The following is a 20,748-nucleotide window of genomic DNA, read 5'->3' as shown; positions in this document are numbered from 1 at the left end:
CATCAGATCAACAGGATGCGGGTGTTTATCTGAAAACAACAAAGTTACTGAAGTATATTAACTGTGTATATGACTGAGAGAGAGAGAGAGAGAGAAAGTATGACAGAAAGGGAGAAGAGTGAGCGATATCAAAAATGAGAAAGAAGGAACAGAGAGTGAGAGGAGTGAGGAAAGAGGGGCTTGAGATTTTGGCTTCATGAGAGAAATGAATGCATTTTAATTATTTATTAATAACTAAATAATATGTTGTACATCATTTATAAAAAACATTCTGTAAATGAATATAAAGACAAATAAGATACATAGACACAAATAGATATCCTGTAACACTCACACTCCGTATATATATATATATATATATATATATATATATATATATATATATATATATATATATATATATATATATTATTGCAATTCTATTGCATTGTAAGAATTGTAAGGATTGTGGCCTATTTGATGTTTGGGCAATTTATTATATATATATATATATATATATATATATATATGTATGTGTGTGTGTATACATTTTAAAATATATTATAAATTGCCCAAACATATATAATACTTTAATATTGCCTATAGATTGCCTGTAAAGACTATGGAACAGTTTCACTAATCGTAAAATAGGCCGGTAATCAGTGTTATTGGTAGAGACCAAAACTTCTAGAGTTTTTGATCCAGTGTTTGATCCAGTGCTGATACTAGGTCTTCATTAACATGATAAAGAGTTCTTCTCTCAGTCTGCTTTTGGTTTCTAAATTTAAATAACACTCTTTTCACACCTCTGTGGATAAAGCTTGGCCCTTTAGTACATGTGCTAATGACTTGCATTCACACACCTGCTAGAGTTTCTCTCCAGCACAGCACGGGTTAACGGGGGAGCAGCATCCACCTGTGCTATCTCACACCTGTCCCGGCCTGTCAGCCAATCAGATGAAAGGGTGAGAAAGCTTACCTGTCTGGGCCTTTAAATGTACGAGCTGCTGCAGGTCCCAAATCAAAACCTCTTCACTCCACAGATAAAATCAAACACACAGCTTTCTCTGCTATAAGCAAGAAAGCTCACGAGAGAGGAGAGTGCAAATACGGATTTAATTTCTACTGCCTCTCAGGGAAGAAATGACCAAGGAGACTGAGTAAGTACTCAAGATACTTGGTTAAAACATATTTTAATGTTTTTTTAAATCTAACATTTAATTAAAATCAGATAATCTCTTAACTATATAACTTACAGTCTCTGTCAACATCATCTGTCTGATTAAAAAATGTGATTATTACATAAATAAATTAAAAAAATGTAAACGTTTTTACTGGGTGTTTTAACATTTTGAGCTCATTACATTCATTTTTTTAACAGATTTTTAAGACAAACAAGGTCATTTTTGTGAAATGTTTGTGAGTGTGAGAAATTTTAAACTTGAATGAACAAATAAAAAGTGTCCAAAAAGCTGGAATTTAAAGGCTTAACACATGTCTCAACTTGCTCAGAAAATGATGCTTAATAAAATCAAACTTCAGGTTTACTATAAAAACAAATACATTTAATTATTTTGCTTTGTTCCCTCACATTGTCAGTTAGTTTAAGCTTTGATTTTGGTTGCATTTTCTACTTCTACTTTGCAAATATGTTACATGTCATGAAGTTACATTTGATGAAATAATGAAATGGTTTATCTGTCAACCCAGAATGAAATCCCAACCTCAGAAGTGTAGTCCTAAAGCTACTGAGAAAAAGACTTTCACTATAGTGCTTGCTAAGAAAATAAATCTGTAAATAATCTAAATGACTGCCCAAGTAAATTGGGACTGCTTCTGTTGTTTTTCTTTTTAAAAAAACAACCTAAAATCAGCTAATCTCTATATTAATTTCTATTTCATCAAGTTAGATAAAGTTTCACTGCTCTAAGCTCTGACACCCCATCCTCTTTTTCCTAGGACATGGGGGCTTTTAGAGATAACTGACACCAAGACCAAGAGCTTTCACTGAGCTGTGACAAGAGAGAATAGTTATAGCATGTGTCTGTCAATGGCTGCATCTACTGTCCTAAGGGCTTCTGTCTCACAGAAGTTAGCTTCCAAAAATAGCTGTTTGCTTACTGTAACATGGACACATAATATCACCTCTGAGACATTCAAGCATCAAATGTAGCTTTTATTTTGCCAATACAAGATTAAATGTTCATAAAAACAGGTTAAACATACTTTGGAGGCTTGTATAATAAACTAGCTATAGCATCTTGTCTAAATGTTCAGAATCCTTCAAGTGTTAAAGGACGACACGACAGAGGGACAAGGAATGTTTTGGTAGAAGAAATGTATTTGCTTGCTGAGGGAACACTCACTTCTAACCAAACATATGCCGTGAATTTAGCTACTAAAGAGCTAGCTGAAAGTAAACACAATGTTTACTTGCTAGCTAGCTGCACGCCTCCCGAAACATGAACCACACTTAGGCACTTTCCTAATGCCTAAATTCCACAGTTCTACTCTGCAGTTGTAACTAAGCTAAGCAGTAAGCAATAACTCAGAATTAACTGACTGAACCTAGTTTCATTAATCTGTTTTGCTCCCAGAGTAACTTGAGTGTGGAGGCTAGCTGTGTTTCAGCAGGTTAAATGTGGGAAGGAGGTGTAAATATTGCCAGTCTTAACTGCTACTCACTCAAAGTCACTGAAGATTTTTTTGTGTTTTTGCAATCGAAACTGCTGGCTGCCTCAGGGCGAAACTCAGCAGAAGCTGAGTTTTAGAGCTTACATTACCACATGTCTGGCCCTATTTTTCATTTCAAGACTTATATGTGGACAATTTTTTTCTGCTGACTGAATATATTGATCTTACCTGAAGAGATCCTCAAAACTTTCTTAAAACATTTTTGTTGAATAATTCTCACATTTTTTTTTTGTTTTGTTTTGTTTTGTTTGTTCTCGTTTTGTAGGGCTCTGATGATTTTGCAGAACGAGAATTTCAGTTACCAGCGTTATTTTGACAGTTACCTAATGGACTCCTGGAGCTGTTTGGACGACATCAGCAAGGCTAAACCCAAGCTCTCCACAGATGATGACCTCAACCTCTTTTATGACACTTGCAAGGTACAGGTAAAGGGGAAAAACAGTGGGGAATTTTCTGAATTTTTTGTGACTGTATCATTGATTCTTACACATAAATAGATTGTCTGAGTGATAAGTCACTGTTCATGTTTTGACTGACTTCTTGATTTATTAATATTTACAGATTCAAAAAGAACAGAAAATGACCTCCTCCTGTTCGCGTGCTGGCAGTACATTCAAAAATATGGACAGGTAAATATATGCTCTAGCTTATATTCAACATAGAGTTAGCTAAAATGAGATACATGTCTGGTCTTTTTTATTACTCACACTTTAACAAAATAATAAAAGTCATACTTACACAAACAGGCAGGAAAAGGTGTGTACCAAGAGAGAAAGTATATGGCTTCTCACAGACTAGCCTTTTATTTATTTCATGTGTATATAGAAAGCTAGCAGGATTAGCTCTGATTTAGTTGAGGTCAGGCTTGGTTTAAAATGCTAATCCTCTTCCCCATCCCACCCCAGGGAGGACTGAGTCAGCATCCTTTTGTCCACATGAAAAATGTCAGGGGACAGGGAGCAGTTCATTTTTGTCCTTGCGTTCAAGTCTGAGAGAAAGACAAACAGAAGCAAAGATGTGGATTAGCCAGCAAACAGCTCCCACCCAGCTTTATGGGCTCCATCTCAAACAATGCTGAGATTGAGAGTAACTTCTGTTGACATTAGCACATTATACAATCACTGCTTTAGTGGTGTTAGAATTAGTGTATGTGACTAGCAAGCACTTTCTACCAATCTGAGTTTATTGCTAGTGTTTGAGTTAGCATAAGTGCCCAGTGAGAACCTTGTAGTGTCTCAACTAGGCCATTACTGGAGTGAGGGTTAGAGCAAGTGACGTGTGAGGTCACTGAAATAGCTATACATTTACTACTTTGCCATCTCTAATAATCCAGTTATTTTCTGATTATTTCTCAGGACGTCCAATGGCTCCTCCCCTGAGCTGACCCCACTGGAGAACTCCCACATTCTGAACATGCTTTCCGAGAACATTTCTGTCAGCCAATCACAAGTCGCAAAGCAGTTGTCGCCAGGCAACAGTCGCTACATCCAGAACATGGCGGCAGACAGCTATGACAAGCAGGTCATTAATAACATAGTGGAATCCCTTCTTCTGACCACACCACAAAAAACGTGGCATTCTGACCCTTCCTACACAGGCAATAGCACTGAGGTGAGTTCTAAAGTTCTATCTAAATATGTTTAAGAAAATATACATCATCTAAAAGAAGTAATTAGCCATTTTCTCAAATGATTCTTCTTCATGTTATAAAACAACCTTCATACTGGCATCTAGTAGCTTGTCTATCTATCTATCTATCTATCTATCTATCTATCTATCTATCTATCATGTCCCTGATGAATGACTTTTCCTATTGTTTTTTACCAAAACAGCCTCTGGGCTACAGCAGTGGCATTGTGGACCACCACAGCCCTGTGTACTCAGACTCGTACTCACCTCCAGAAAGATACAGGTAAGATATTTTTAAATCATATACCACCATTTTACAATGTCAGTCACTTCCTTCTGTTGTCTGTTTCCACTGAGATTAATGTCAAGATTGCACTGCTCTAGGGGCAGAAACATTTTTTTAAGACTCAATTAACAATTTTATTTCTTTTTGTTAACTACTATTGTTTTCTTCCTATTCTATTTAAATGACTCAGTAATTTAAATATAAATATATAAGCATATATGTAATTATAGGTTTACAATAAAAGTGACCAAGACATGGTAATAACATAAAGAAACGTTTTTGCAAAGCTAAACCGTAAAATAATTTCTCATCAAATTTGAGACAGAATTTGTGGATACCAACTGCCTTTTACAATGTGTGAAAATTTCATTTTGAACATATACAAAACTCCTCAGAGTTCTCTTGGATGTTCTTTATATTTTAGAAGCTATTTTATACCTGTACATAAAAGCAAACACAGGCCCACTCTGTAGACCATAAATTGGTCCATTTAGGGATGACAACTTTTTTTTTTTTTTTTTTTTTTTTTTTTTTTTAAGTTGAAAGATTTTAAGATTTTCCATTTTCCTGGCTCTAAGTATTTGTGTGTCGTGTTTTGTTCCAGGAATGATTTTCAGTTCATCCTGGGTGCCCCTCAGGCTTCTCAGAACAAAAACACAGAAGTACCCATGGTGTATCTGAACAAGGGTCAGTTTTACCCCATCACGCTTCAGGGAGTGGACAGCAGCGCTGGAGTGTCGTGCAGCAAAGTGAAGGTATGCCACCACTAAAAACGTTCAAATTTCTATTAGTCCAATCATTAGGAATGTAAAGGCACACATAGTTTTAATACACCATTCTCAATGCCAACTGTCTGGTAGAGGGATATAAAGCCCACCAACACTGGACAGTGGAGCTATGAAACTAGATTCTCTGGAATAGTGGAGAATCCAGTCCAATGCCTATTCAACATATACATCATAATTCATGCAACCAGATCTTCACAGCAGTGTTCCACAAACTATTATAAGGCAGTAGAGGCTGACATACCCCTCCTGACTCTTGAGTCCAATTTCAGTCAAAATTGTAAAAGCTACACACTTTTTTATATATTCACCAGTCATATTTCTACAAAGTGATGCTAATTCCTTTCGGAGGAATGTGTACATGCTCCTTTTTATTAGATGCTAAGTTACCTTTTTGAGATCTGTGTTGTGAAGTGTCTGTGTGACGTGTCAAAATCTGGCCGTGCCCCATCGCCTTTAGCACAAAGCTGGTGGTGACTAAAGCCTTAGACTGAGAGAGAAAGAGGTGTGACACACTGAGAATTTAAGTGCATACACACGCTATACAAACAGCTAATATCCTTGGACAAAACCTGTAAACACAGGTATTAGCTTGATGACAACTGTGTCTAACTAATGTTACACGCTAGCCTAGCAAAAAGGTCACAGTCTTCTTTTTTGTTCTTCCAAATTTAATTTATATTCATAGTAATGTTCCTGAATTTACCATTGAAGTCTGCTCCTATAAGTTATAAACTATAATTTAAGTAATTTCTTTCTCTATATTCTCTCCTCTTTCTGTCTCAGACGGTAATAATGGCAGTGTTTGAGAATGATAAACCTCCAGAGATGCAGCTGAAGTGTTGGAATCACTGGCATTCGCGACAGCCCACTGCTAAGCAGAGGGTAATTGATATTGGTAAGTATGCTTTAGCATTAGCACTGAAGCCATGATTTTTTCACCCATTCAAAGCCAAAAGAGCTCGCTCTTGTATGAGAGTAAATAATTGTCTGGGTGTGTCACCAAAATGGCTGCAATGGACAGATTTACTCATAAGCTCCGATTATTTGTTAGTTACATTAGCTTATTAGCTCCATTGCTACAAGTAAAGACCTATTATGTCTTAATGGATGGACTACCTTTGTTTTTTTGTTGTTGTTTTTTTAATGGAAACCTGCAAGAGAAACCATTGCTTTATTTTCTTGCTTTTATGTTTCCCTTTCCAGCTGACTATAAAGAAGTGTTCAGTGGAATCAGCAATGTGGAGGAGGTGGCATTCAATGCTTTGTCCTTCATCTGGAACACCAATGAAGAAGCTAAGGTACAAACACACACAGGGCGAAAGGCAAAGGAATTCAAGGCATGACACCACCCCAGGCACCTGTCATGAAATCAAGGAGAGAGAGAGAGAGAGAGAGAGAGAGAGGGAGGAAGAAAGAAAGAAAGAAAGAAAAAGAGAGAGAGAAAGAAAGAAGGAAGAGAGAGAGAGAGCGAGAGAGAGAGAGAGAGAGAGAAATGAAAGAGAGAGAATATCCTGAGGCAGTTCAGGGCGGGACGCTGAAACCAAGAACAGGTGGAGGAGAGAAAGCATCAAAAAGAAAGCAAGAAGACATAAAGTAAAAGAAAACAACACACATGCACACGCCTGATAATTACATTGACTGAAAATAAAATGTTGACTGGATTCTAATAGGAGACACACTTTCTAATTTATTCTGTTAATTAATAACAGAATGTTGTCCTATAGCTCATTATATCTTAAGATTATTATGCAATCCTATGATTGTAATAATTGAAGATAATACATGCATGGTACTTCAAAGAACTGGCTTTTAACACACCCACTCACTCATGTTTAGCAGACTAAAATCTCTCCACATGGGGGAGCAATTAACAGTCTAACAACAGTCAATGCAATAAAGACAGTAGATCTTGGTCTCTTCTAAGTGTTTTAAACATAAATGAGTAAAATGTCTCATAATAAATTACATTTAAGATGCTTTCACTGACTATATTCCTTGTGTGCTATTGTAAATCCACTGTAAGGCGGTAGTCCAGTTTGTACTATCCTCTGAGATGCTAAAAGCCTTCCTTTCTTTCTCACCTTTGGTTCTAGACATGTTCCGTCATGCTCCGTTTGTCTTTCTTTCCTTCCACACCTTTCCTTTAGAAGAAACGCTGCGTAAATGTCCGCCCACACTGGTCGTGCTTTAGCTCAGGACCAGACCGGGTCATCCCTGATAAAATCTGTTCTTCTCCAACAGCCAATAAGATTATATCTAACTACACTTTATTTAACATCAGCGTTTAAGTTGTGATTACGCACTTCACAGTCACATGCTCTCAGAGGTTATGAACCTGTAAAAGCCTTTTACAGTGAAGCAGAACTGAATCCCCACTCAGATTCACCTCTTGTAGCTGAAAGGCATAGTTAAAGTTTTTTTTAACTTTAACCCAAATGTAGTCAGCCAAGATACGTTGGGTGTCTTCAAATTATGCTTCAGAGTCACCCAAAACTTAAATTGTGGCACCACTGGTCAATTAGTTGGATGAAAATGGATGAAAAAATAAATAAATTAACAATTGTGGCACATGCAACATTTACAGTACATTTTATTCTGTCGTAATGTGTTAAAGATTAAACAGGTCTTTTGTAAACAATTTTGCATTTAATATAAATCTATAGATTTGTGTTTTTCTTTTTTTTCATATAACCCTAAACCCAGTCTCGCTGGTTGTTTTGTGCAGGTGTATATAGGCATTAACTCCCTGAGTACAGACTTTTCATCTCAGAAGGGTGTGAAGGGTCTTCCTCTGAACCTGCAGATCGACACCTACGATTTCAGCACCGGCTCTAACCGCCTCATCCACAGAGCCGCCTGCCAGGTCAAAGTCTTCTGTGATAAGGTACGCTTCCGATTTGTTTTTATTATTTACATTTTTTTTCAAGTGTTTTAGCTCAACAAAGTCTTGATAAAGTACTAATAAACAAGTTCCGTTGTGGGGATGGGAAACACTGGACTGGGCAGTGTTGTGGTCCTTGGGCATTATGGTTTTTGCTTATCCTGTTCATGACTCATATAATCTGCTGAAACAACAACCTCCCCATATTTTAAAACATAATTTGAAAGCTATAGGTGGCTTTTATATTTTGCTCAATTCTCAGCTTAATGAAATTGTAACTCAGCTAACATTTTGAAATTCTGTTTAAAAAAAAAAAAAAGAGTCAAGTTATAAGTTCCTAAAACAAACCATTAAAGGATTTAAATTCATTTAACCATTTTAGTGGATTGTCCAATGACAGTAAACTCTGCTGCTAACGTTGGACTTAAACCCTCTTAACTGCTGTGTTGTCAGTCAATCAGCAATAGAAACTGGAGAAAATAATCTCTGAATCTCCTTCTCTTCTGTCTGGTCTGAAGCCAGCAGAATGTCCCTCAGACACTGCATTGATCCCATTGTTGTGCAGTGATCTGATAAAAACTTACAGGCCCTCATCTTCTTTTTATCTTTTTTATCTGCTGCCCTGTGGGGCTGGGGCTGCCTCTGGCCTGCGCTTGTAAAGACCAAGACCGGTTGAGCCATGGCAGGTGAACTAGGTTCAGTCGCCTCAGCATGAGGAGCCTTTGAGTTATTCATTAGGTGCTGCTGTAATTTTTTATTTATTAATTATTTTTCTGAATCATAGGATAATTATTGGATGTTGAAGCAATGTTTTAATGAGAGAAGCTACAAATGGTTAGCTAAGCTATTGCCCAAATGTTTGTGTGTCGCTTTTGTGCAGTGAATTCAGCTACTTTGTCCATGCACCTCTTGTATAATCTCTATAAAAAAGCACACACACAAAAACAAAAACCCACACTGGAGCAGCTGCACATGGACGTAAGGTCACCATGCTCCATGCTGTGTCAAAGCCACTTAACTGTGGAGCACTGGAACTGTGTCATCTGACATTAGTACCTGACCTCACCAGTAATCTGGTGAATGCAAGCAAATTCTTAAATAATGTGTAAAATTATGTTTTTTCTCTCGCAGGGAGCTGAGAGGAAGATGAGGGATGAAGAACGCAAAAGAACGAAGAGGAGGGTCAAACCTGGCGCTGACTCAACTATTAATAGTGAGTGTCAGTCACATCTTTCAGACAGTTACACAATTATACAGCGCTCATCTCCTTCAAACAGCCAACCATTTACTGACACAGATTCCGATGAATTTTGGATACACCCAGCAACAACACTCAACAACTGAGAAATGTAAACAGACTAGATACTGCAGGAGCTGCCAAACAGCTGCAGATACTGTATCACCAAAAACTATATTTTATTGTGACATTTAAAAACACTTCTAAATTTTCTACCTATAAAACTGAACTTATTATTATCAAGAATCAAACAAATGGAACCTTATAAGTTAGAAATTAGCATGATGCTAACTGACACTTGAATCATGACACACCTCAAACAGTTTAAGTTGTTCTTATATAGTTTCTTGTACTATATTCAAAGTATAAATTCTGTTAAAATTGCATTGCTAACCATCCTGTATGAAATCAGTTAAGAAGCAAGTTTTGTTTCCTTCTCGTCAGACACCAGTAAAAACGCTGCAGTGTCCAGCTCCATTGGGAAAGACTCCACCTTCTTCAAAACACTAGATGACCACGTCACACAGCCTGTCCTCTTTATCCCAGAAACACACTACAGCAACATGCAACGCCTGGTAAGCATTGATATGTAACAGTGTTATGTCCCATATTGTATTATAAAAATCAAAACACAAAACCTTCTATCTTCATTTTTGTCCATTTTCTGCTTTTGAGCGTAATCTGAAAACACCAGCTGCTCTATATATTAAGCCCACATCCAGTAAAATATTAGATATTCCTTCTAAATCTTCCCATTTATATAGTACCTACATGTAAATATAATCTCTCATGTGTCCCAAGCTATGTACCTTATTGCAGATTTCTGTGAAGTTCTATTTATTTGCTTAGTCCAACATAGAAAAAAATGGGACCAAACAAAGGAGAACGCTATTCCCTTTTCCATTGAAAGTATGAAGCATTGAGCTGTCATCACACACACACACGTGAGACACCTCCAAGAATCCCAGGATTTGAGGATGGCCTCAGCGCTGTTGAGTCATGTTCCCAAACGCCCGCAGCTCCAAGAGCGCAGGAAAAGCGTGGGAAAAAATGTAGTGGGCTGGAAAAAAGAGAGGGAAAGTGTGTGTGATTGGCACATTATGGAGTTTAAAGCCACGGTGAACGAAACTCACCTCGGGTGCAGACGGCCACACTGCCACACACACACACACACACGCGCACACGGGAAGAGTTTACACAGTTCTGTCCTGTCCAGACAGGATGGTTTTCCCACAGTGTGTGTGTACACTTAGTTCAGTTTTTGATACATTGTTTTATAAATAATTTTAATAGTAATATAATAATTTTTTGTTTGATTCCATGATTCACTTTATCATTTGTCTCCTAACAATTCAGAATGAAATCAGTGTGTTAGACGTGTGTGTGAGAGACTATGAGAACTCGCTGATCAGGCAGTTAGATACATACTTCACTGACAGTACGTGTGTGTGTGCGTGTGTGTGTGTGTGTGTGTTATTATGCATCGCTAGGCAGCACCTGTACAGGTGAGAGAATGATGACAGCGATAAGATGGTTTGTGTCACCAAAAGATAGGAAATGAGGGAATGCATCCATGGCCTTTTCAGTTTCCATGATACTGATTTTATCTCACAGGCGCCCTCTAGCAGCACGGAGGACAGTGAGAGAAACCCACTGAAGCGCATGGGGGGCTACGAGTCAGACCAGTGTAGCCCACCACTCAGCAAGCAGCCACGTAGAGAGCAACAACAACAACAACAAAAACAACAACAACAACAACAACAGAGAGGTAAACACACAACAAAAGAACAAGTCCACATATCACATCACACAACAAACACAAAAACGCATTTAGAAAGCAGCCCTGCAGAGAATAACACACATCAAAATAATGAACATACCTCGTTAGCTCAAGCTTGGCAGTTAGCATCGTGGCATTAGCATAAGAGGGACGATCCTACAGACAACAACACCGTTACACCACAACACAAACACTATTATTAAAGTACAAAAATCATAATTATTGATTTGTTTGAACTTACAGTTCTGCTGTACGTGCGCCAGGAGACAGAGGAAGTGTTTGATGCGCTGATGCTCAACTCGCCCACACTGAAAGGACTCAGACAAGCGGTCAGTTCAGCATTATTTTTTTTTGTTACTTTTACATTTCTCTTATTTACAGTTGTTCTGTAACCCTGTTTCCCTCTATCTCATCTTTTTCAACTCTTCATTCCTTTGTATTTTTTTTCTGTTTGTTATCTACTCTACTGTCCCTCTCCTTCATGTTTCACTTTTTCATTTTTTAACTCTAATTGTCCTTTATCTCTGTCTAAACCACTACTGTTCTAAGCTACTTCATGTTTCACTCTTAATTTTTGTGACGTATTCAAACTCCCTTTTTTCTTTCCTGTTATCTCTTTCTCACCATTGTGAACATGTCGAAACGTCCTCTGTGTGATTCTCATCATCTTGTTTCATCTTTTGCTGCTCTCAGATTTCAGAAAAGTATGGCATGCAAGAAGAAACCATTGGGAAAATTTTCAAGAAATGCAAAAGAGGGTAAGTAGATTTTTTTCCCCCAAAATATTTAAACTGGCAATAATTCAGATACAGACGGGGTGGCTGTGAGTTTGGGGGAGATTTGAGAGATGGTTTCGGCCCTTAAAGGTAATGATAGAGTGGGTGAGTGAGATAAAGAAAGGCTGGGACATGTTGAAATGTCCTTATCCTTTTTGGGTTTCTCCGTCAGCCCTGTGGAAGCTAAGCTGACAGACCGGGCAATCTAGAAACCTGTGGCTCTAAGGAATGCCATAATTGCTGCTCGCTTTACAGGAAAAAGAGACTTAAAAAAAAGAGAACAAAAGGAAGAAGAGGCATCTATGTTTTCCAAACAGAGCAGATGACTGAACTGATAGGGAGGAGGTTAGCGTGGAGCTTAAGATGTTTTGATTGTGTAAAACTCTGCATGGTGTGATTACAAGAAAATGAGGACTGTCTTGAAGGAAACATGCTAGTTTCCCCTACAACTGCTTGTTATTATAACACACTTCTTGTAAAAGTAAAATTTCAACCAAAAGGTAGCAATAATAATGTACAGTTTTCTATCTTACCTTATTTGTAGCATAGGTTTACACCAGTGCTACAAGACAATAACAAGTAATAGAAGCTAGCATCATGCTAGCTGCATACCACATCACACATTTTGAATATACATGCCAGCATGGTTTCTGTATACTATGATTATGACTATGATACTATGACATATATATATATATATTTTTTTTTTGCCAAACTCTAGGTTTAGCCGCTAGTTTCTTCCTGAATAAAGTTACCATTTACAGCAAGACTAGGAAAATTTAAATTATTTATACAGGTTTATGTTTATCAAGTGCAGGTTTAGCAGGCCACACAGTTATGCTGGTTGACAAGAATATCATCACCGGTGTGTTTTCTAACAGAAATAACCCATTTAGTTCAATCCGTCATTGGTTTAATGAGCTAAGACAGGTGTATGAGAGGAAGCAAAAGAGAGATATGTGAAGTTCTCAGAGCTGTAACTGAGAACCAGCCGTCTAAATACTACTGAAACATCCTTACATAAATGAGCTGGTTTGTTTTACGGCTGTGCCTCGGGCCATAGACCCTCATAGACTTGGGATGATGATAGTGTTTTGGAAGAGTTGGACAGGTTAGGTCACATTCTCTCTTGCTCCGTCCGCCCCATGTCTTAATCTGATGCCTGTGTTTTTGCCCCCAGGCTTGGCAGAGCTGGCAAACATACAAAACACACACATACACACACGCATATATATAAAAACACATAGCTCATGTTAAGGTCGATTGTTTCTCTGATTAATAAATTCACAATATACATACAATCCATTACTGCATGTCTATTTAGCTCACTAATCAAATCCTCACAGCATTGTTCTACCTACTAGTCTAAAGCCTTCTGAGAGGAGTAGGAGTTACTGCAGTAAATTCAGAAAAAAACATACTAATGTCCTTCATTTTCTTTTCTATTTTTCAGGATTTTCGTGAACATGGACGACAACATCATTGAACACTACAGCAACCACTCAGCCTTCCTCATCGACATCGCCGAGATCATGCTCAACCACTTCCAAGTCACGCTAATGGAGCTATGAGTGACTTCATGTTCTGAATGTAGGCTCCCTTATCCCTCACCCTCCCCAACCTGCCAATCGAAAAGCACTGCTGCCTCTGAGACAGATCCAGCGTTTGCCAAAGTGACTGAATACAAACGATGTCAACACTCTGGCTTTTGTAAATACAGTTTGGAGTTTATGCTCCACTATTCTTAATTATGTATTGAACTAAACCAAGACAAATGAGTTGTAAATATGAGCTGTACATAGAAATATCTATTGTTAATGAGAAGAGTTATTATGATGACCTTGATTTATGCCATTTACTTGCAACATCTGCTTGTTTATTTTTTTATTATTTTTTTTTTACAAGAAAATGCCATTAACAAAAAGCCCTCATCATTTCTGTGGGAGGAATAAGAAAGTATACAGTAATGGTATTGCTTATGTTTGCTTGCTTGTTTATTATTTACGCTATAGCTTCCCACTAGCCTGCCTGTTTCACATCTGGATCTGTCCAAGCAAAGGACAGCTTCAGACCCTGCCCCAAAAAACCTGTCACACATTTCCACTTAATTTCCGACAGTGTTTCAGACACATTTCGTCCTCCCACATTTAATTATTGAGATTTTTATCCCAATGAACCACTGGCAATTGAAATTCACCATCAAAACTAATCAGATTTTTATTGTTTTTTGGAATTCTCTTCACAATATAAAAATATACTTATGACATTTCAAATATGCTTTGTGCTTCTGTTGTGTATTGCTGATGTGTTTTTTTCCTTTTGTATCTGACCCACTTTTATAAAGAAAAATAAAAGAAAAAATATCCAAAATGTTATTTACTGTTTTTCCTTAAAATTATATGAACACATTCAGAAATATAGGAATCTTCTCAGCCCCTTTAGAATATTTTTCGTCTTTACCTTTCACTCTCTTTTGATTTTCTTCCCTTGAGCATCATTTCAGATTCTATAAGAAATCAACAATGTTATAATTATTGTTGATATTGTTTACTAACTTATTAATGCTTTTTTAAATGATATATATGATAGGTACAATTTCCTTGAGGCTTTTTAATATATATATAAATACACTTCCAAAATTTGTGGACTCCTCCTGTTAATGAGTGATATACAGTATTTTAATGATATAAGATGCAACCACAGCTTAATTCATTTATTTATTCATTGTCTGCAACCGTTTATCCAGATCAGGGCACAAGGCAGGAACACACTCTGGAGAGGGAGCCAGTCCATCGCAGGGTGACACACACACTCACACCTACGGACAATTTTGAGTCAGCAATTCTCCTGCCCAAATGTTTTTTTTTTTTTTTTTTGGACTGTGGGAGGAAACCGGAGCACCCGGAGGAAACCCACACAGACATGGAAAGAACACACCAAACTCTTCACATTCAGTTACCCAGAGTTGGGCTTGAACCCCCAAGCTGTATCCCTGGAGCTGTGTGACTGCAACACTTCCTGCTGCGCCACTGTGCCGCCCCAGCTTGAATCATTCTCAACAGAAGTGAATAAAAACAAAAAAGGGGCCAATATTACCAACCACTGGGTTGTGGAGCATTCAAAATGCATTCTACTGAGTGTGGGAGGGATCTTAAATCTACATATCTGACACCAGTACCAGACCTTACTTATTATCTCATGGTAGAATGCAGTTAAATCCTCACACTATTGTCTATATTAATATCTACTGTAAAGCCTTTCCAGAAGAATTGAAGATGTTATTCCATTAAAGCTGGACAAACTACCTATAAATATCCTTCATTTCAGATGAAAACTTGAGCAAGCGTTTGTCACTATTAACTGTAGAGGATGAAGACAAAAAGCTGCTGTAGAAAGAGATTTTGCAGCCAGCTCCAGTGTTTGGTATTTCATTAATAAACTGGATTTGATTACACCATAAAAATTGATTTTAATAATCTGTGATGGAGGGAGCTCCTAATGAGTATGAAATGTAATAACATTGTGCATTTGCTGTAGATAATTGACAGCAGCCTATTCACAAGAAGGAAGTGTTTTTCTCATGAGACTGAAAATGATCCGGATGATAACAGTGTAACCAAATCTGATGTAGCGAAGAGTCTGATTATAAGAATACACAATGTCCCTGTTATCCACTAATCTGTCTATTGTTTACCATTAAGTCATTAAGTATATATAGGGACTGGTGATATAGGGACCCAGATAAAGATTAAGCTTAATTCTTGACAATATCCTTTTTTATTGGAAAATCACAATTAAAAATGCCATGTACCAGGACTAGAATTAATTCTTGTCTGGGAAACCATTCCTAGAAGTTGCAATTTAGACCAAATGTAAATTTGTGTATGTATTTTTTTATTTAATTATTTATTATTTTCATTTTTTTAATTTAAAATCACAATCAGGGAGAACTAAGGGGAAAAATCCTACCCGTGGGTGCAAACAAAACAAACAAACTGAATTAAAAAGCTGCTCATGAGAGGCTGTGCAGAGCTAGACTGAGATGTGGTAATGTGTGCTTTTTGTACGATGACAGTACAATGCAGTAGTCTTCTAATCAAATCATATTCGTATTTGTCTGATTAAGTTTTAGGATTATTTTATGCTGCAGTAATGGCAGGTCATTTTGACATTTTGTATTTAAGAGTGATATGATTGTGTTGTTTTGGATGAACAATTAATATCACCTAGAGAGTAGATATAAAGTAGATATTTAATATAAGTTAAATGCTTTAGATCTGTTTATACTAAGAAAAACAGAAATTGCTAAATTTAATCAACTAAAACATCATCTGTTCTTAGAGTGATTAATTATGAACCGATATCTGTTAGTTTTATCTACTTTTATTAGAGCGGCCATTTTAAAATGTGTCAAATTTTAACATTCCATAACTGTGGGGATTTGGCTGGCTAAAAATTCTACTGTTGAATCACTTAATAGCTCAGATTTACTCTGAACTTGTATCTGTTAGATTTATGGGGGAATTATTAGATATGACCAAATTAAAAAGCAGTGAATTTAATTTAGAGACCACGGATGACTAGTTTAACTGTGTTTTGGTGAAATGCAGTTGGCTTAGCGACAGATCTGATTTGCCTTGGGTGCATACGAGCTGTTTTTTTTTGTTCCTTGCACAAGGTGGTTCCTCCCACTCATGATTTTTTAATTGTATCTGACACCACAATGTTAGCACGTGGTCACCGCAGTCAGATCATGGAACAGCGTCTTCACCCAGAAGCCAGGCTTGAACATTTCAGGTGTGAACATGCTTCTGAAGATGAGGATCTTGGTGATCAGGAGCTAATGTCAGCTATGAAACTGAGATTTAACTTCCAATTTAAAAGTGCCTACAAATATTGTCTGAATTGCAGAAAATCAAATTTGAAGACCTTTTAAAGACGACAGAAAATCTGACTGCCTCAAAATTGATAAGACAAAAAATGCTGAGTTACTCATATATCTACATTTACACTTGCCATTTATGACATACCTTTGCCATAGTTGTGAGAACAAAACTTCAACAGTAGAAATAGGATTAGATTCCACATACTATTGAACACTGCTAGAGTCTAATTTGAACCCTAAAGGGAAATAAACTTAAGTGCAATAGGAAGCCACTCTTAGTGCTGATGCCTGAGAAAGAGACAGATTTCAATACATTAAGACAATGCTCAAAGATGCTTCATAAGTTCAGATTTAGTGTTCATTTAAATACTGCACTTAGAGGTTTTTCTATCCCTTGAGACCCCCTGAGGCCCAGTGGATAATGGTCCCTAATAAAGGCCTGGTCCATAAATCATAATGCTGCTAGAGTCATCGTGCCACTGCTAAAGTCTGGATTTTCCAGAAAGGCACAACAAGAAAGAAACACATGTCAAATATTCAGGTCAAAGGGCTTTGCTTTGTGGTTGTTAGCAGATGATGTGATATTTTCTGATATGATCAGAACTATTAGGACACAGACAGATGTGTTTTGTTTACCGATTTTGACTCTGTTGTTTTCTTAACCATCTACGTGTGTTTCCTCATGACTAACACCAGTGATGACGGCAGGAGGTATTAATAAAGGAATGAATTACGCCTTTTCTCTCTTTCACTCTCCTGCTGTATCTTTTGCTCCCCCGCCTTCTCTCTCTCTTTCTCTTGCAATGTTTCTTTCTCTCCTTTTGTCATTTTCTTTTACATGCCCTCAGCCCTATCTCTTACCTCTATTTTTAACTCTTACTCTCTCCTTCATATCCCTCTTTTAATTATTATTTCTCATTTTCTCCCTCTTTCACTCTCACATTCCCTCCCTCTCTCCCTTTCCTTTCTGCCTCCTCCCTCTCAATGTCACTGCTCCCATGCCTCTATCTGGTTATTTCTCAGTTCCAGGTTATTTTTATCCCTCCTGCTGTTTCTGAACAGACTCAGAAGGAAAAGAGGGAGCGAGAGATTTTAGAGTTTTAAACTGAACTTTATTAATGCCATCAGTTCACATTCCACCAGTTAACACTGACTCATGAAAATACTGCTAAATTCAGACTGTCACTCAGTCCATAAAAAGGTAACATTAAAAGAAACAAGCAAAAAATAAATTAAATTAATAATAGGTCTGTATATCGTAAGCCACTCACAGAAGTATTGCACAAAGCCCTGCGATAATCCCATACCCTCTCAAATCATCGAACCTTCATCACATAGTAAAACATCCACATTCATCCTCGCCTGCATCAACCGCTTAAAAACCAAAACCACATCACAGTCCCACGTTCTACTCTTTCTGGAATAGAATTAATCAACTGACATTTCTTTGAGAGAGAATGAGCAAGGGAGAGAGAGAGATAGAGAGAGAGTGTGTGTGTGAGAGAGAGAGAACTTGTTCATCCCATAGACCTGAGCTTCCAGTGCATCTCCACTACCTTCTTTATTAGAAACACAAATCTTTGTGTGTGTGTGTGTGTGTAGTTTATTTTCAGTATTGTGAAGAAGATGCTGAAAAAGACCTACGTCTACACCATTCTATTGTTGTAAAATAATAAGGTTTATTACAATGAAAAGAACAGCATCCTAACAAGCCCCAGTGGACAGCTTGCTGAGAAGTGTAGCCAATGCCTTCTGACATGTTAACTGCAGGTTCAGCTTATATAGGCTGGTCAGTGTCAACATATGGTGAATACTATGGCTTTTGTTCACTTCATTTCCTGTCCCTGTCCCATTAAATGGCCCTCCCTGTACATCGTGTGTGTGTGTGTGTGTGCACTTCTGTGAGACTGCAAGACTGATAGTGGTCCATCAGCCAAAAAGGGCTGTCCTGTGGTCAGAAACCGACCATTAAAGGAACACTATTTTTAGCCGAAAATTACACCTCCATCCCACTCCACATTGATTTCAGTACAGTGCTGCAAATATGAATTACACTAGGGGGAGCCCCTGGGGAAAAGAAAAAAAATCTGACACGGTGTTCCTTGTAAAAACACAAATTGTGCATCATCACATAAGCTTCAGTTTAGTTTAAAGTTAAGGTGGTGGTGCTACATAATAGTGGGGATCCAATAAAGTGGCCATGCCGTTGAAGCATCTGTCTTTCAGTTTCTGGACCAACAAGGTTTTACTCAGGACAAATCAAACAAATCAAATGTTGATTTAACAGCTGTGTGTAGACACTAGAATGTGTGTGTAGATGAATATCCTGTGTATCTTGGACATTATAATGCAGGGTGCTTGTTTCGTGGTTTCCATGACGCCAGCGTGTCTGTATTTCTTGGCTGGTATTTAACACTGTGTTTACATGATGGTGACAAGGCGACGACAATTTAATTTGCAGTTTTAAAGGAATTTCACATTGTCACATATATCACGAGTTGGTTTTGTGCATGTGTGTGTGCGTGTGTGTGCAAAGGCCAACATAATATTCATTTGAAAAGAGACATATTTATGATAAAAGAAACCCCTTCATGTGCACATTTATTTGGGGATGTGGAGCTCCTATGAACCCAAGTCAGGGTTTATTTGTTTGTTCGTTTGGTTGTTTTTGCACACTGAACTCCGCGGACACAAAGCCTTTCGCTGGTCGGTACAAAAGAGCCGTGTCACAACACTTTAAGGAGCAGGTTAGATGATACAAACACTTATAAAGACACCCAAACTGTGTCAAACTCATGGAGAGAACAGCACATTCTGCACATCCTGCTACGTCACAGAGAGGATGCTAATCTTACCCTTATTGGAAAATTGTTGACCGGCAAAACAGGTAAGCCATATATGTTTAACGATTATGTATTTTAGTAATGCACAGTTCATCATAGAGGCTTAGAGTCAGACTTCTAACTGGTTAAAATAGAGTGTGCAGAATAGGTGGGTGGGGCTTAACTTCAGCAGCCAATGGCTGTCTAGATCCCGCCCCCATTAAAAGTCAAAAGCGAGAAACTTCTGGAAGCGACAGTGAGACTGAGAGAAGCACAACTGACAAAAGGTGGAATGAAAGCGAAAAGGGGTTCTTCAAGAATATTAAACTCAAAATAGACGATTGTATACAGAAATACCTGTTTTTTTAACTCGCAATATTACAAAATATTTTATTAATGATAAAATGTCATTTATCTGTTATGGATTCAGGTTTTGGTTCTCAGAACTTTAGAACCCATTTTGACGCCATGCTCTCAGTTCGCCCATCCCTCGCAAATTTCATTTTGAGAGAAGTATGCTGGGGCCTTAAGTCACAAAACAAGAGATACAGTGAGTTTTATCATTTCTGAGTTTGCCCCATCAAATGCAGAGACTTTACAATTGTTCCACCCCCTCATTGGTGTATGTCCAATCACAACGCTGGATCCATATTTATTTGAGAGCACATAGTGGTGGTTAAACAAAATGGCAAAATGAGAAAAGAGAACCAAGAGAACTGAGCAAAAGCAAGAGTTTCTGCACCTTACTTCTCATTGCTATGCACTAGAGGTGGGGGTGAACTGTGGCTAATTCAGGTTGTTTAGACAGGGGAGAACAGTGCTGCGTTTATTGATCCTAGAGGTATTTTCACTTATGATAAGACCTGTTAACTTATGTAAACGGGGGATAGCTAAAATGTCCTATTTAACCTCAGCGATGTAACCTGTAGAGATGTATTTTTTTGTAATGGCTGCTGTTTGGGCTGTTGTCAGAGTGGAAAAGGAAGCAAGC

General features: G+C 37.7%; 1 protein-coding gene across 1 annotated transcript; it reads left to right on the top strand.

Annotated features, from left to right (window-relative positions):
* Positions 1-1,013: 1,013 nt before the first annotated feature.
* Positions 1,014-14,404, top strand: grhl3 (grainyhead-like transcription factor 3). The gene is made up of 15 exons (XM_066682410.1): positions 1,014-1,139; positions 2,939-3,092; positions 3,235-3,302; positions 4,029-4,284; positions 4,506-4,585; positions 5,193-5,343; positions 6,160-6,271; positions 6,580-6,674; positions 8,102-8,260; positions 9,389-9,470; positions 9,939-10,069; positions 11,109-11,262; positions 11,518-11,603; positions 11,968-12,032; positions 13,504-14,404. Exons 1-15 carry the CDS (start codon positions 1,123-1,125, stop codon positions 13,619-13,621), a joined length of 1,728 nt encoding a protein of 575 aa, XP_066538507.1. The 5' UTR covers positions 1,014-1,122; the 3' UTR covers positions 13,622-14,404.
* Positions 14,405-20,748: the final 6,344 nt, after the last annotated feature.

The sequence above is a fragment of the Hoplias malabaricus genome, chromosome 1, assembly GCF_029633855.1.
Source record: "Hoplias malabaricus isolate fHopMal1 chromosome 1, fHopMal1.hap1, whole genome shotgun sequence".
NCBI classification, from domain to species: Eukaryota; Metazoa; Chordata; class Actinopteri; order Characiformes; family Erythrinidae; genus Hoplias; species Hoplias malabaricus.
This window is presented reverse-complemented; position numbering and strand designations above follow the sequence as displayed.

Coding starts and splice junctions, on each gene's coding strand:
- grhl3 (XM_066682410.1), top strand. Junction 8,261..9,388: donor TCAAAGTCTTCTGTGATAAG/GTACGCTTCCGA, acceptor TTTCTCTCGCAG/GGAGCTGAGAGGAAGATGAG. Junction 11,604..11,967: donor TGAAAGGACTCAGACAAGCG/GTCAGTTCAGCA, acceptor TGCTGCTCTCAG/ATTTCAGAAAAGTATGGCAT.